The 18,877-nt window shown below is 30.0% G+C and overlaps 1 protein-coding gene across 1 annotated transcript in view; it reads left to right on the top strand.

The window, feature by feature from the left end:
* Positions 1-17,153, top strand: part of LOC121115642 (uncharacterized) — an 89,036-nt gene extending 71,883 nt beyond the window's left edge. The window contains exon 4 of the mRNA XM_040709735.2: positions 16,821-17,153. Within this exon, the coding sequence (XP_040565669.1) occupies positions 16,821-16,995 (175 nt within the window). The 3' untranslated portion in view covers positions 16,996-17,153. The remainder of the gene's footprint in view (positions 1-16,820) is intronic.
* The last annotated feature ends 1,724 nt before the right edge of the window (positions 17,154-18,877 follow it).

Raw genomic sequence — 18,877 nt, forward strand, 5'->3', positions numbered from 1 at the left:
TGCAACTAAGATATTATAAGGAAATACATAGCATAATTTGTTATTGTTTATTTCTACATTGTTTACTTTTTTTTTCTTTATTACTACAGCTAAGTGCAACTGTGCCATTTTGGGAATAATGATGTTGTTTTTATAGTTTGTTCATGCACCTTACTATTCATACTTTTTATAACACGCTCCACGAACTGTTTTGAAAAGGGAGGGACCAATAACAGTTGATGAAACAAAAGAGGACTATTTTTTGCTGATATACGTAGGGTGACCGACTGTCTTCATTTTCCCCGGACATGTCCTCTTTCTAAATCCTGCCCGTAGCATATCGTGTTTTTTTTTCAATTTGAGAGATATTTTTATTTCAACTTCCTTTCTCACGTGAAAATCACCACTTTGGAATTTTTCATACCACCTGACGCACTGTGATCTGGTTAGAGCATGTCCATCGTAAGCTTCTGTTGTGTCTGGACGAAGGTAACGAGGTACCAATTATTTAATAAAAGGAGGGATCCATGACGAACGGAAGAAATGAGGAGAAGGAAAGGACGTGGAGGAATACAAAGATGGTTTAATAGGAACAATTAAATTCTTATTAATACAAAACCCTACTCTCGTATATACATAGAATACATAAGTATTTATACTTAAAACGAGGTAATGACAGTACTTTAGAAATATATATACATACAAGAAAATACAAGGAATAAGAGAATCAGAGGGAAGGAGACACGAATACATTACAGCTTCCTCAAGCATTTGAAAGGCTTGAGAAGCGTTTTTCTTCAATTGGTAACAAAAAATCACTGATGTCCGCACATCAGTGATTGTAGGGACAAAATTAGACATTCTTACGAGCGAAAAAAGTGTGTTGTTGAATGGAACTATACAAACAATAAATTAAATAGCGTTGACACATGTCAAAATAAGCATTTAGATTCTTGGACCGGTTTATAATTTCTAACTGGCGACACCTTGGGACCAATAGCCGAAAGTATCATTTAATAGGTGCATACCTAGTATAAGTAAACAATACTCATTAGAGATATAAAAAGTATCAAAATCTTGATGAAGGTAAAAATGCAGCCTTAGAGAACACCATAAGAAATATGGTAACTTTAAGAGATAACATTTCTTTTGACAGATATCACCATAATGCCTCTAGCTGGCTAATACTTTTGAAAGTTCAAAATATAGAGGAATAGTTGTTTTTGTTGAAGTGGAATTAAGTTTAAGCAATGAAGAAATATTAAATACTATTACTTTGAACACTTTTATCAGTATTGTTTTTGATTAATAATAATACCATAACACAGAGGAGCCAAATAGTAATAATGTTGGATTTGCTCACTCATTTCAGCAAAGCTTGCAGCCCCAATAATAAATAATATGACTACTAATATATTCAAGGTTGACAATTAAAAATTTGCACTCCCGGTGATTTTGAGGCTTTTTAAAAGCTTTTATGATGGGACAATTCAATGAAGAAATTCTTATTGATTTCACTCCAAGTCATATAACTATCTAGTGATATATCGGTCCTTATTTATAGAGTAAGCCTAGTCATAGGACCAGTCCTATCAATACTCGGGACCGCTCCTTAAGACTATTGGTCCTTCGGACTATCAGTACTAAAATTGATTAAAGAAGAAGAAATATAGTTGAGTGGCGTCATTAAGGAGCGAACTTTATAAGTTGAATGTTTTAAACTGATAAGCAGGACTTACTGGACCGAACTAAGTCTGAATAGGACGGTACTACAATTTTTAGTCCTAAATAAGGACCTGCCATAAGCCTATTCCTATCGCTCAACATATATTTTGAGTTTTAAGACGGATTTTTAGACAATTGAGTAAACTCTTTTGTTTCGAACTCTTGATTTTCAAAACCAATAGTGATTGAGCAAATCATGAGCCCCATTCGAACAAGTTGGTTCATTTGCCAAAAAAAAAGGTAATTTATTTGTATACTTTCTTAGAAATATAAAATCCTTTCCGAATTGAAGGATTAGTACAAGATGTAACTCACGTAAACAAATTTCTCAATGCATGTTCGTTTTTTTAATTAAAGCTTAAAACAATTTCAAATAGAAGTAACTTAAGGAAGATTAATTATAATGATTTTTGCATGACTCTCATAAGATCCAATCATATTAATTGAATTACAAAAAGTTTCTCTCTTATTATAGGACGTCAATCATGTGCAATCTTATGTTTATGGGTTCCATTTGATAAATTAATGAATTTTTATCTTACATATTTTGGATGATACTTAAAAAAACTTGTATGTATACAAAGTAAATTGATTGCATAATGCCTATTTGGTTTAGTACTTATTGTCTGTCTGGATCTTTAATGGCTACAGATTTGATAACGTACTGTACGTAGAAAAATATATCTGTTTTAAAAACGAATGTTCTTTATGTAAATAGGTAAAAAACACGAAAAGGAATTTACTAATAATTTCTAATCTCAAATTGGTTAGTCATTAATATTGTTAGATCGGTCCTAGGACTCATTTTCTAATCAGACTCACCCCCTCCCCATTTAGTTTTTTCTTGAGTCCTATCTAGCTTACCACTCAACGGTCTAAAGAAGTGATGTTCAACCCATGCCCCACACTCAGCATTAGTAGTTTGCCTTATGTTTAAGTGCGGCCCACTACTCATTCTCATTTCAAGTAGTAGTTATTTACAAAATTGTCATTATATTATCCAAACGCATAGAACGCGCAAAATACGTTTTGTAATATTTGAAAAATTATCCCTCTGGGGTAATTTTTTATCAAAAACCAGAGAATACATATTTTTTCTAACGATTTCTTTTCTAAAAAGAAAAGGGTCATTTGGTCAAATTATGCAGCATCGCAAAAATTTAAATTTTTCGGAAAATTAAAAAAGTCAAGCCCCCTAACCCCAAAAAACAAAATAAAATATAATCTTGGGGAAATTACTGAACAGGTTTTCCAGATTGTCATTTTTTAAAACAGTTTAGCCTTGAAAAGTTAGAACTAGTCTTTATATATATTTGAACTAAATTTTAAATAAATATGTATTTAATTGTTTTTTTATGATGCCATTTTTCATGAAATTTAATTTAATAGGGTCTGTGGCTCATTCAAATATTTCAAGTGACAATGCAGCCCATTTCATTAAAAGGCTGGACATCCTTTAAACGATGAGTGGGTCCTTCAATCCTATCTATCTTTTTACTCTCGTCATTTCCAATCAAGGATTGGAGAATATATATACGAAGAAAATAATGAATGATACCTAGAACGTATAATAATAAGCTATGACCACAAACCTCCTATTTTAAACACTTTATGCATCTCATCTCTTAGAAAGATCTTATGATGAAAAAACTGAAATGACGTAGTTAGCAACTACGTTATTTTAGCTAATGGTGTTACCATGAAAGACGGGTTCTATGACTGGAAAATTGTATTAGGACCGGACTGACAGGACTCTAGGTTTTTGCAGTTTTTTATACCGATCCAACACTTGTCATTATATATGTCGTGTTAAAACTTGTACAAGCTGCAATTTATTCGTCGAATAACGTCAAATAAAATAAAAAGAACCTTTTCATAAACAACTAATGATTAAATAAGATAATCATTTCATTTCATTATATTAATATTGATTAAAAGGTAGTGTACTATATATAATATACAAGCGATGGAACGGGACCACCAGAAATGAAATAAAAATCATTTTACTTCAACTCCAAGTCGAGTCTTGAGTTTCTGTTTACAAGTCCAATGCAAAACTTAGTTTTTCAATATTTTTCTGGAGTTCAGTTTTAGAAAAAGTTTTTTATTCCTCATATTTTTTTAGGTAATTTCAAGGCTATAATTATAATATAAAGTCCATAGTGTCATGTCTTTCTTGATTAAAGAATAAACTACCTTTTGAGTCCAAGTCGAGTAGCAAGTCTTAACTATTGAGCTATAATAATGTTGCAAGTGTTTGATTGGTAAATCCAGTGGAAATGCAAGTCTCAAGTTCAAGTTCGCAGCTGTGGTAGAAACTTGAGCTTTGTTATGTGCCACAGATTAAATATCAATTAGTAATATTGTCATAAAAAAATATTACTCCAGGAATATTTCGAAGATCCAATTGAATTCAATTTATGAATTCACGGCGTTGTCAACAAAAATTTACTTTTTAGTTTTTTGTTAGCTCTTTTTTTTACTACTTACTCATGTCTCCTATTGATATTTTAAAAGTTGATTATATACAACAATTGACGTATGTTATACATTACTGCTTTAATAAATCTTTAAAAAACAATTATTTTTAAACTGTCATTTTTAACTCCTTAAAAGATACAAAACTCTCTTAAAATAATTGAGATTTATATAGTAAAGTTATGTTAAATTACTTTACCATCTATACAAGCGTGTCTCATAAAAAGACTCCAATTAACTCTATGTGCTGAAGGAAGATTGCACAGTAATTTATTATATTTATTGCACTTTATAGTTTTTTCAAGTTTTGCTCATAAAATGGACATTGTATTTACTATTAATAGGAAATGGGGATTGAGTGTTGTTTACTTAAATTACTATGTTGACAAAATGATTGAGAGTCACCTTCCGGACAAAAATGCAATTCCCTCAATCATGATAACATTTTTAATATATAAATTTTCTTTTCGTAAATTCAAAATTTGATTTAGGGTACTAGAAAAATTATGTTGCGCTACCAAACTACATACTGGCACGCCACCTTCCGTAGATTATTTTTCCTTCTGAATCAAAATCTATTGAAACATTTTGAAATACTGAAAACATATTACAACAGGATAATCAAAAAACATACAAACACAAAAATATGAATAAAATACTCAAAACCTAAACCAAACTGTATTTAAAATACTAATGTAGTTGTTTATAATATTTTATCACGGACCTCTCAGCTTGGAGCAGGAGGTCTTCATGGTGTAAATTCCAAAATTGAATTTTCACGACCACAGCTTGATAATATATATTTTGTCATTGGAAGTTATTCTGAAAAATTATTTTCTCTTCACTGATTCTTCGAAGGGTTTCTTCACCGGTTTTACAAGATGTGAAACTGTATCTATTTCTGAACTTCAAAAATAATAATTTAGAATATATGATAGTTATTCGGATACCTCCAGTGTTCTGATACACGAACATAATACATACATGAACAACAAGTATTTCTCAGGTAGTGTATGAAGATGATTTGCATAGCTCATACATGTCTGAGAAGCAGAAATATAGACGTTTCTTTTATTTAATAAAGATTTTACAGTTTTCAATGAAAATTTCATGCCTTGACGATGCAACAGTTTTCTTCACTTAGGGTGTTATCTTGGATAATAAAGTTTTCTATATATCTCGAAAACTAATAATGCCTTGATAATGCAGATAATATATATTTTTTATTTTGCACATGCCCGATTGATTGTCATTTTTTTAATTCTACATATGTAAAAAATTCATGGAGCACAAAACCAATAGTCCAATTTCTCGGGGTAATCTTTCACTTGGGTTAAAAGTATACCAGATATCTCTGGGTGAGTATGAGGAAAGAATAAGGACTTTTCCTTATGTTTGCTCAGATAAGATTGTGGCACTAGAAGAAATGTCTGAAGATCAGTTTAATGTTCCCTCAGCAAAAACTGTCATTTTCTTATTTGTCAGACTAATTCATTTTCATGATCTTTTTCCGTGTTAAAAATATATTCATTAGGTAAAATCTACTTTTATCAAAACATAAACATAAAAAAATGGGCCTGCTCATTTAATTTCGAGCTAGCAAAACCTGAAGAGTACCTCCATGAAAGCTTATGATTTTTTTTTGCAAGTCGCATAAAAAAAACTGATTCAAAACTCACTGACATCTTAATTTCAAAAAATGTCGTGGCATTGAAGTTAAATAGGTAAAATACATGTTCAATATATATATTAATAATTATTCCCTTGCCAAAAAATCAAATAAATAATATTATTTACATACATAGTATACACCAAGTATTAAGTTACAATACTTATTTAAATCATCTTTTTGTGAACAGAATTTTTGTATAATTACTTGGCAAAATATCATTTCCAAACAAGAAGAAAAAAATAAATATACTTTAAACTTTATGTACGTAAAAGATATTAATATGCAAGGAAATTATTTGCATATTTTACTCATTACTACAACATGATTATTTCTCTATAATTGTTCAACTATTGTATGCATTTCAATGCTGTCAAGTTATATGGATTCCTTACGAGTTAAATCAATTTTTTTTCTACAGTCATTTCTCTATATGGCCTACAAATATTTACAATTTATCTACTTATCTGTAATTAACATTCATACTAACTAGTTGCTATAAATTAGAATTTGACTCCTATATAACAAATAGTACAAAAAAATCAATAGCTTCTTTGTCAGGAGTCGATATTTATATTTATTTCCTTTGCTAGTGTTTTGAAAATTGTTTGTATTGATCTCGAATTGACTTTCGTTGATCTGTGAATATCCTTAATCTTACTACTGTGGCTAAAACCATCACACTGATTGTCAGATTTGTTGAGATCACAACTATCAAAAATGGTAATGTCTTGTTTTTCAATATACACTATTAAACCACTTATCTTATTGTGTAAGTCTTCATTATGAGTTTTGGGATGCCAATATTTGAGAAGTTACGATCGAGTGACTAGGACTTCCAAATATTGATCTTGAGAAACACATTACTACGGAGTGTTCTATTGAAATTTGAACACTTATTAGTTCAAAAATTAATTAAGGTTAAGTGATTGAAATTTATTCCTATTTCGATATATTAATGAATAAGCAATTAGTTACAAAACACAAAAAACCTAAGCTCTCTAGCCTATGTAAATTTCGAGAAAATGACATTATAACGTGATCGACAAATTTCCATTGACGAACTCAAGCACCTTCTACGCCGTCAGAAACTCCGACACGTTGGAGAGGAAGAAAGGATCTGTCAAAAAGGCCAAACTGTACCCGTAGGAGCTAAAGAAAACAGCCTAAGTCAATCCGATCAAGTACATCAAAAATTCAAGAAGAAAAGTGTTCTTAACTATTTTATATTCAATAAATGTGATATTCACATCTTAACTAATAATAATTTGAGTTCCAAATCAGCATGTAGAAAATTTAAATAGTAGAAAATTCCGCAAATATAAAATAGCAGTTAAGATTTTTTGAGAATACTAAGACTCTTTTTCTTTTCGATGGAAGGTTGAGGGATGGAAGGAAAACTCCCAATAAAATCTTCCACATACATTAACTGTGTGATTTCTTCATATATTATAAAAGTATATCTATATTCTTGTATGCACACCTTCTTATCATTGTATGAAAATATTTTAAAAGGAATGGGATTACAATAAAATTGACTCTATCCCATCAACCTCATTAGTTGAAGGAACAACCCTCTAAATTGAACTTTTGAATAAAACTTGATCAAATAACAGTCATGCTTCTTTATTTATTCAAACCTTCAACTCATAGAAGGAAGAAAAACTCAAACAATCAACTCTTGATTTCATATAATACTGGATGTTTAAATATACATAAATATGTATCTGTATATATAGCTCTATTCATAAAGCCTCTAGGACCTATATAAATAATTCATGCATAAACACATAAAGGCAGTTGCAAAATTAGATGGGAAATAAGTTAAATGATTTCATCATTAATTATATCCATGTATGAAATTCAGTAACGTTTACAAATATAGTTAACTATTATGGCTACATTTAATCGGATTATGTCCTCAATTTAATTAAGATTCTTTACTTCCTTGATGTTCCTAGAAAACTGTCTCTGGTTTATTTATGTATGGTTGACTATACAAGCATATAATTAAGTACCCATTTATGAGTATGTAAGTATATACTAAATATCCCACGCCGTCTAATTGTTGTAAAATGACCTAAAAAGGAGACTTTAAGGAGTTCCCTGATTAGCAAAATTAGGAAGATACATTAAACGATACGTTTTGGTCTACACATGTCTGTAATGTTATTGCCTTGAAAGTACTATTCTTTAAAATCAGGCTTATAAGTATTTTCTACGTCATATTTACATATTTTTCAATATAGATAAGTATATTTAGTAAATACATGTACCTATATATCACATCTTTGAACATCCTGGTCCTATACAAACTAATAAATTAAAATCGTACTTGTGTATAATGTTTGTACTTTGGAACAAGGATTCATTCTATTAAAATTTAATTAATGGATTTATCAATTTTGGGATCGTAAAGCAAATTATACAAGTTGCAAACAAAAACATGATCTGATGAATTTTATATGAAAGATTTACAGTACCTGATATAACGATAATGTAATTTATTCTTATTTATTTGGTCCAGTCTAGTCCATTTTTAGGACCAGTCCTATCCGTTCTTAGAACTGGTCTTTTGGATTGTTAGTACTAAATCTGATTAAAAAAGATAAAGTTAATTGACGTCATCAAGGAATGAAATTTATAATTTTTAGTACTGAACTGGACTGGATTAAGACTGAACTGATCAAGGCACTAAATAGGGCCGGGCCGTCTGTAGGATTATATTTGAGAAAAACTTGGTTTTTGGAATTAAAAAAATTCCAAAAGATAAAATTTTTGGGAAAAACATTTCAAAAAATTCATAGATGGGGAAAAAAATTAAAAAATGAAATGTCAATTATTAATTTTAATAATCCATAGCCATTCACAAAAACATTCCAAAATTTAATTTTTTGAGAAAAAACACTTACAACTATTATTGCGTAATTTTTTTTAATCCTGACACTTCAAAATTAAAAAAATCTTTAATTTAGGGAGGCTACATCCCTTTCAGGCCAACACCTGCAGAAGTCCTTGCTAAATGTAACATTTGTGCGTATATTTCATGAATGATCGACTATATACTATTTCACAATTTTAATAAAATCACTAGAAAGTTCAAATGCCCAGAGTTATATATACAATACAAAATTACCATGTAACTTTAATAGATTATAATGAAATGATGTTATCAATAAGTAGCTGGTAATTAGAATGCCAAATGTTGTAACTTAATCATGCATTTTAAGATGAAGAATTTTTTACTAGTACAATATGCTGATACAAGTTGCAACTTCTACAAAAAATTTATAAATATTTGGAAATGTGTTTGGAAATATCAAGATAAATTATGATCCGATATAATTACAAAATTATTTGACGATCCAAGTTGATATTTTACAAATAAATTAGTATACCTTTAATTTTTCCCTGATATTAATAGAATGGCGATATTATACATTCTGCACGATATGTTGGTTTTCAGATTTCGATCTGATACGTCATCCCACGTCTAATGGACATGTTGATTAACATTAAAGGTATTATATTCATATATGTATATATGATATTTAGCACTTCAAAGTATTTTTCGTCATCTTTTGATCTCTTTTAACTCGCTTCAGACAGTAAAGGTTCTGAACGTTGACTTATTTAGATCAAATAATATCTTGTTAATCTATGAATATCCCTTCAATTGAACGAGGAATAGTACAACAATTTGAAAAATGATGTAATTGGCTAACTAACTGTTAATTTTGATTTACTTTATTTTTTTAGAAAAGGAAGGGCTTAGAAATACCATGAAGATTGCTTTTTTAGAATGTCCTATTACTACTGAGGAATCAATATTATAGCTGAACAGTAGCAATCATAAATTTTCAGTTAGATACTATTACAATTACAATGCTTTGTTTGTTTATTTAGCTCCAAGATACACCCTGCTACACCGGAAATCAATTCGGTAGCAACCGGTAGAGGTTCATTTATGTGTTTTTAACTTTATTATTGTAAAGTTAACCATAATTACACAAAATATTAAAAATACCCAATGGTAGGTAGCTCTTCCATTGATCTTTTTTTTTTTTTTTTTTTCACAGACTCCAAAGTAAGTTCAGTCATTTCCAGCATTGTACAACCACAGCCATAAATAAGCTGAAATGGAGTTTCCTCATCCTCTTTACAGAGTCGACAGATCAGGCTCAGGGGTTTACCTCTTTTTAAAGATGTCTATTGAGTTGTTTGTGGTCATTAACATTAGTCACTATATTTGACAGCTGATGTCCCTTGTATTTGTAAACTTTTATTCCTTTGTAAGACTCGACGATAATCTGCTGAGAATGACAGTTGATATCTAACTGTTGCTAGATAGTTGCCTCTCATTCAAAGTGTCTTTTCATAGAACTGTCTTAGCCAGACACTCGGAATCGGGGACAGAGACAGGTGAACCTTCTTCTGCCCCTCCTGAGCCATTGCATCAGCAAAGTCTATTCCTGTGAAATTATTATGACCCTTGATCCATCCAACTGTGATATTACACTTGGAATTCTTGAGAGTATTTTTAAAGCAAGAGATTTCTTCTCTTAACATGCTCCCTGATGTTATAATTAAATTAGCTATAGCGGACAGGATATCAGATAATATCATCATGTCATTCGATATGTCAAATGGCAGATTACTTACTAGATGTCTTATGCCTTCAACTTTAGCTTGGAATACTGTGTTTTGTATCATCAAGTCATCATGAACCTCCCTCAATAACGACATGATGTTGTGTTAAGGCCTATCCTGCATCATTGTAACTAGTTTTTCTTGATCCGTCATTATATCCCACTAGATCATATTCGTTTATATTCCATACCCTTGCAACGTTGTACCCTCGTATTTATAACCATACCTGTGTACATTGGCTCAGAATTTGTCCTATGGTTTGTGTTCAATTCAAATAAGTAATGGAATATCAACTGTGAAAAATCTACATATACAAAATATGCAACTTCTACTTTATTTCTATTCACTAATATTTCCAATCATTTAACAATCCTTCAATCATCTCACGATTCATATTTTTGCACTATGTATTTTTATTGAATCTTATATCGTTTCCAATATTATGAAATTAAAAAAAGAAAAAAAACAACAACTATTGTTTGAGCATGAATCTGCATGTTTGGTAATAAATTATATACTTATAAAAGAGAAGATAGAGACTTGAGAACTGATTATCTATTATTATATTACTTAAAGTATAAATTAAGACGTGGAAAAGAAATTATAATATTGGATTTTTAGAGAAGATTTTTTTTTAAGAAATTGAAAATAGAAATCAGCATGGTACTGCAGAATTTCAATGTAGACATTGGTTAATTATAACTAATATTACTAGCAGAAAAGTATATTGTAAACTTACATTAGACTTGCATATATTCTTTAATAAATGCAAGTCTAATGTAATCTTTTTTACTTAATTAAACAAATACTTTTGGTACAGTAAACTACTTAATGTTACCCCTTTTGAGTGGTCTTTTGTGATGTGCGTTGAATTAGTAAAAAAAACAATCATCAATAAAAATTTGTCAAAATTTATTATATATTTTATTAGAACCGATACAGATATTTTATATACAATTTTGGTCAACTATAGGGTTAGTATACCTACTTATGGGATGATTTGAAACATTTGAAAATATTAAATGAAGTTTAAAACCTTCATTTGATATATCAAACATAATTTGGCACAATATTGTGTATTAAATATAATATGTCAATTTATAATTATTTAATTGTGACGATGAATTTTTGTGGCATTCAGAACAATTTGCAGTGCTTTCAATGGATTCATCGAAAAATATTTTTTTAATGTTATTGACGACTATTTACCGAAAAGTACAAATATAATCTAAACATAATTTTAAAGAAAAACCGTTTTAGTTTGCATTTGTGTTGACAAACCAGATATTTGAGTATTATCAACGTACATATTGAATTAGACAGGAAGTTTGAAAAATTATATAACTTGTTTTAATTAACTTTAGTATTGTGTTATACAGTTGTGAAAATACGGATCCTAGGGATATAACTAAATATAAATATAATCTCTTATTTAGATATACTTACAAACTATATATTACATTTCTTCCTTACAAAATAGGAGGTTTAGTGAGAACACATTACGGGAAACACTTTAGTCACTAGTGTGTTATCAAAATTAATTTGTGTGAGCAATTTTTTTCTGCATAAACAATTAACTTTTATCTCTATAATTATCTTATTTTTTATGAAAGGAATAAATTATTAGGTCTCATATAATCTAAATATATGTATAAATACTTCTTAAAATCATATCAAATGATTTTTTTAAAAAGTTCCAAAACATCACGACGCCTGACAAGCGTTAGGCGTTATATTATATTGTTGAGGAATATTATCTCATATAAAATATGTACATCCCCCTTACGCCCTTAAATCTAAAAACAAATTGTTAAGTGACACGTTAACTAAGGGTGTACAATGTCACATACATATAGTATTGCATATTTTTATACCCAAACAATAAAAAAAATAAATGAACCTACCCCATTTGAAAAAGTTCGATATTTCTCACGTCGTTTACGTTATAGTATCGCTCAACCTTTTCATCCAAAATAAGAAGAAAGAATGGCACAAATCATACGATCATTCGTGTACATAATAAGAAAATAACGACAATAATATCAAAAGGAGACATATTAAAAAAAAAAGGAATATAAATAGTACAGGGAAACACCAATATAACGAAGCCATTGTCACGACTTCGCCATTTAACATGGTTTTGGCTGGATTTTTTGTTCTTAAGACATATATCACTGAAGCTGATACATTTTTTGGATGTTCCGTTCTGATGTAGCAGCTGTTCTGTTATTCATAGTGGCATCAGCGATGAAAATATTTTCTTTACAAAATTACAAAATTCTGTTTGGCCTTGAAAAATTTAAAATCTTCTTTGCTCCTTCCAACCGTTTCAACTTGCTTTGTTCAGAGTTAACATTTCTTGTTGTCCTTTAACGTGATTTTGCACTAATGTCATTCCAGGTTGAAAATAATAGAATGTATACCACTAGATAAGATCAACTCTGTATATAGATACATAAATTAACTATTTGTAAGTTTTCATTCCTAATTAATGAAAATAATTTCATTAACAACGAGTAGATACTACCAGTCAATAATAAGTAGCTATAAGTATTTATAAAACAGAGATTTAGATTAACTGGTGGTCACCTTCAGTTCCTGTACAAAATTAAATTCGCAATAAATACAAGACACTTTTACATTTGTTGTTACCTTTAAAAAAATGATTTATGCATTTGCTCACTATGGGGCTGACACGCATTGTGCAAACATATTTGGATACATAGTCATAACTCTTCCGCTTCCATTTTATTTTAACTAACTAACTAGATCTATGTTCCTTTCATAATTACTATGGAATAAGGTGTATGTATATTGTGCATAATACATGTTGGGCTATTTGTAAAGATACGAAACCTGAATGTCTTTCAAATTAACTCGTGACAAAGATATTAACGAATGATTTTAATTGGAGGCAAGTATCATGTCATTGATATGATAAGTAGTTAGAAAGAAACGTACATAGTTCAACGCTTTTGATTAATGTATGTACATACGAATTTAAGTAATAAATTTATATAACTCTTAGGAATAATTGAAAATAACTTTTTAATTACCGATACGATACAAATATTGTAGCCTTGATGATTATGTACAGTAGTGATTCCCAAACTTATCTTCACTCTGTAACCCCTTGGTAAGTTATATTGCACGAATATTTTGGACTTTACTTTTTTTCTTGAATATTACTCCACAGTCTCCCTAGTCATATGGTATTATTTATGTCCATAGATTTTTTAGAAATATGCACAACCGAATGTCTTATTTATTTATTATTTATATTATCTCTCGCAGAGCACAAGAGCTCCGGTAAAGAACTGGACGGACAATCTATATTAATAATATAGATATGTAATCTCTTTTTTTAATATTACGTGCTAAACTTTAGCTACACATACTCGTTGCTAAATTGTAATTTCTTCGATATGGGAGCTTTAATATATTAAATGCACACTCCAAAATGAGTTATGCATAGACAAACACACAAACACACATCCACGACTAATAACTCTGAGAAATGCTCAGAGTTACTCCTTCAAGTATCAGGTTCATAAAAATCTGAACACTTTGAATTTTAAACTCCAACACGATATAATTTATTAATTAGCAATAAAATTTCAACTAAATTAATAATATAAACAGATGTGTGGGTGAGCTCTCTCAATCATTAATGCAGGCGCATTTAGTGGCGATGATGGCTTTCAGGCATTGGCAAAATGAAGTTGGGTGTCCTGTTTCTTGCAAGTTGCATGTTGTCAATGTTGGCTGAGAGTGGCTTTGATGGATTTGGTGTTTGGATGACGGAAATTGCAGGCCTTCCCCTTGATATGCATTCAAAAGGTGTTGTCCAAGGAATAATTTGAATAATGTCAAAAAAGAGTTCAAAAGAACTCAAAAGACTCATTCAAAAGAGTCTTTCTATGGGTTGATTGCTGGTGTTAAAAGTGGCCTCTCCATTTTTACAAGGCTATTTCCACCTACTTTTGTGATAGTTCTCGATAAAGTCTGGTCTGATGCCCCAAGATCTCTTAGAAGCCACTCACGGACTTGATGGGATTGGTTTGGTCTGTTTTATTTAACTCCTCTGGATCCAGTTTGGCCTTTTTGAAAGAGTCTAATGTTTGGACTTGCTTACGGTGTAGACAGTAGTCCTGGAGGCCCCAACTGCTAGGAGTGTGCGAATGTAAATTCGTTGATCAAGTTCAAGTGTCATTATCTTGACTTGTATGTAAGCTAAAGAGCTAATTGTTTATGCTCCTCCTAGTACTTTATAATTGCTAATTTTGCTAAGCCATCTCTGTGTGTTTTATGCATGAATTAGTGTTGCCATATGAGTAATATTTCTATGCCAGTTGCGGTACCATAAAATGTTTTAATAATTCGATACTGTTTATAGTAAAAATATATAACACAATTACAGAAGTGTTCGTGTGATTTTTGTATTGGATGTGGTGGAAGGGGTTAACAAAGAAATTTGATGACATTATACAATTTCATTCTTTCTATATTCTATAAGGACAATTTTCAAGGTCAAAATTAGAGGGGGGTACGTCATTGGCAGGCCATATTTTCATGATATAATGGGGTTTCAAGTACCATTTAGAGTCAAAATGATGTAACTGTGGTCCCTTGGATAATCTATTGTGCCATAAAATACATATGAAATTGTAATTTTTGATTTTTGAAAAACCAAAAATTACACCACTAACACATTGATTTGAATGCAAATCTTTGTGCAATCCTCATCACAAGTCAAGTTAATACGTTAATTTATATATTTGCTCTAATTTTGTGGTTACAACAATTCATAACGATATATTCACAGCTTCACCAAGTTCAAGTTAAAACAATCAACATTTAAAACACTATGAAGCAAAAGAGTAGTTAATATATTTACAATAATTCTACTAATAGTGAAATATAAAATGTTGTACATTCTCCATGCATTAAATCCCACCTTGTACATAATATATGCATAGAATATGAGTTATAGAATTCATGTGATACAGTATATAAAGATTTAAAATAGGTCATGTATGTAATTATGTAGATTTGTATTTTATTTTACACGCGAGAATATAATTTAATTAATTAATTATTATTTCTTTATGAATCTTTCCTCAAATTACTTTTAAAATATGAAACCCACATAAAATAAGGTCAATTGATATTAGAAATTCTAAATATCAGAATCCGATAAATATCTGAAAGAAAATAAATAGTAAATTTTGGCATATTAATTAAATCCGTTATCAAGTTTTATAGGGCAAAACTTATGAAATTCGATGTGCTTCAATGATAATATGGTCTATTTTATAAATTGCATTGTACATTTATGTAAAAAATAAACATATAATATGAAAATGTTGCAAATTCAATCGGACCATTTCAATTCATTTATTTATTAATATCAAACATATTGATAAAGTGATTCAATTGAGCAATATAATATTCTTAAAATATTTTTGAATAAAGATGTCTTTGTTAATTCAATATATATGATGCATCAAGATAAAAAAAATCTTGAACAAAATCAAGAAAAGGAGTAAACCCCAATAAATTTTTCAAATTTATATTAACAATTGGCCCATATATAATGAAAATATTTGAGTCTAGATGAGTTAAGATACCCAAGAATGTTAGCTATAGTTTAAAACTTGATATGACCATTGAAATACAATCTATCAATTTCCAATTCTTTCATTGTGACGATAAATTTTGGATTATTCAAATGCAACACCTCCTAATGGTTACTCATAACAATCCAGTAATATAAATTGACAATAATATTTGTCGAATAATAAGAATGTAATCCACACTCAAATTTGAGAATAATCATTATAGCCTGATTTTATGTTGACGTCCCACATATTATTTCATATTAATTTGAGATTTTTTTAAAGTAGATAATTTCTACTTTTTAGATGCATCATTCTCAAATTTGATTCATTATAAAGAAATTGATACTCCTAACTGCTATTACACTTGAGTTAGTGCATGTCTACATATAGAAGTATTAATATATCCAAAAAAGGGTACAATAGTTATTGTCAAACAATCAGGATAAGCTCCAAAAACGGATACACTTTTTGTTAGAAATTATACATTATTTATGTAACAATTCTAACTCTGAGAAAAAATATATTTTTCTTGCAATCTTTTTGAATAAAAGATTGCAAGAGAAATCAAAGGGATGGCACAAGGATGTCATAAATTAATTTTTAGTTCATGTTGAAAGTGTCTCATGTTACATTTTAATTAATTACAATTTATTATATTGAATATCAATTTATACCTTTATTTTTTTTCTTCTTTTCAGACCAACAGTTCGATCCACTGATGGATCCAGCTCCACTGTACTCAAAAATAGCATCAACAACAATAACAGCAATAACGATAACAACAATAAACTTAGCTCCTCATCCTCAGCATTAGCAATCAATGAAAAGTCCAAAGTAACGAGTAACGTCAATATATTTCCAGTAATAATCTAAGGAGTACAAGCAACTCTCTTTTGCTCTATACCTATCTTCATCTACGAGTACATGCGTATATAAAATAATCAGTTTATGTATTTTGTTTATCCAAAATTGTATTTATTGTTTTGTTCATAATATCCAATAAAAAAAAGATGATAGTTACTGATCAGGAACACCGCTTTGCCTTTTTTCATTTTTTGCATACATGAATATTTGGTCACCTACCCAGTGGTCCATTATAATCGGAACACTTTGAATTCTAAACTTCAAGGTGATATAATTTATTATACAAAAATAGAATTTCAACAAAATTAAAACTATGAATAGATGTGTGTCTGGGCTCTCTTAATCATTAATGTAGCCGCCCATACTGGGAATAATGGCTTCCTGGAACCCGCTGCAGTCCTCTGTTATAGCGTCCCAGTGGTGGCTGACTGTGGCTTTGTGGGCCTAGGTGTTTAGATGACGGACACTTTATGATTTCTTTTCAATATGCACCCAAAAAAAATACACAGGATAACTTCAGGGCAGTTGGGAGGACCAATAGTCTCAAGAAAAAATTCAAAAGAACTCAAAAAACTTATTCGAAACTCATTCAAAATGTTCTTACCACGAAGGTGATGGTTTTCTTTCATTCCTGGTGTAACAAGTGGTCTCTCCATCCTCACAAGGCTCTTTCCACTCATTTTTTTTGATAGCTCAGTCTGGTGTGAAACCCAAGATCTCTTGCATGTCCCTCATAAACTTTATGGATTGGCTTTGCCTGGTTTTTTTAAATCCTACGGGTCAAGTTGGGCCTTTTTGACAGAGCCCTTCTTCTTACTAAATTGAATTATTAAGTGCTCAGATTAATGGACGACCCATTAACAGTGGGATTTTGATTTTTTTTTTGCTACAAGTTTGCTGAACCTTTTCTCACGGGTCTTAAATATTTTGAAGAATATTTAAATTTTACTAATAGTAATTTGACAAACTGAAACTCAATTTAAAATTTTAAATGAACTGTATTTTGTACAACTTTAAATTAAAAAATTATATGGGAAGGATCGAAGCAAACCAATGAACATTATTTGTGGCACCAACTATAATTTTTGAACATATATTTTGTAGTTTTGTTGTTGCTGTATAGTGGGATAAAAAAATGTAACAAAATATATGTATTCGCAGTGTTTATGGGTGTAACTAGACATAAATATACGTTATATTTTCATTCCAATCATTAGTAGAGACTCTAGGAAATGCAAAGTGCAGATTTTAATATAAATTTTGGAGATCTGTAATTTTACTGATTGAGTTACTTTTCACGTACAGTACCTCTAAATAAGTTATTTATATAATAAATGGTCAGATGCAAAGCTTGAGGATAAAATGAGTTCTAAGGAGTGCCATACTTATTTATTAAAATATTAAAGTCTTTCATTTATTTATCTAAATAAAACCGGTTTAAAAATTAATTTTGTTCAATAGTATTTTTCTGAAGTGGACGTAAAATCCATCTTATGGATCTTTCATTGATGTTTGACGTAATTGTCGAACTATAATGCTTATATTGGGGGTAAATACTTACTAAAGTTTTTGTTAAGAATAATGTCAAACTATACTCCTACATAAAAGGTACTTAAACTTTTACTAGACAAATTCAGTTTATAAACTATATAGTTAATGTAATCCATTGTAGATAATGTTTTGACAATTTTAAAAGTTTTTAGGGGGCTGTGAATATTGAGGGGATGGGACCGAGTTTATGTCCACTATTAAATCTCCGTTACTTTCCTTGGGTGTCTATTCACTTCAGAGAATTAAATATCGTTCTAATATCAAGGGCGTCCGTAGGGAGTATGATGAAGGGCCTTGAAACCCCCACCCCCTCCCACGTCAAAGAACTTCTGCTGTTATG

This window comes from Lepeophtheirus salmonis, chromosome 4 (genome assembly GCF_016086655.4).
Source record: "Lepeophtheirus salmonis chromosome 4, UVic_Lsal_1.4, whole genome shotgun sequence".
NCBI lineage: Eukaryota > Metazoa > Arthropoda > Copepoda > Siphonostomatoida > Caligidae > Lepeophtheirus > Lepeophtheirus salmonis.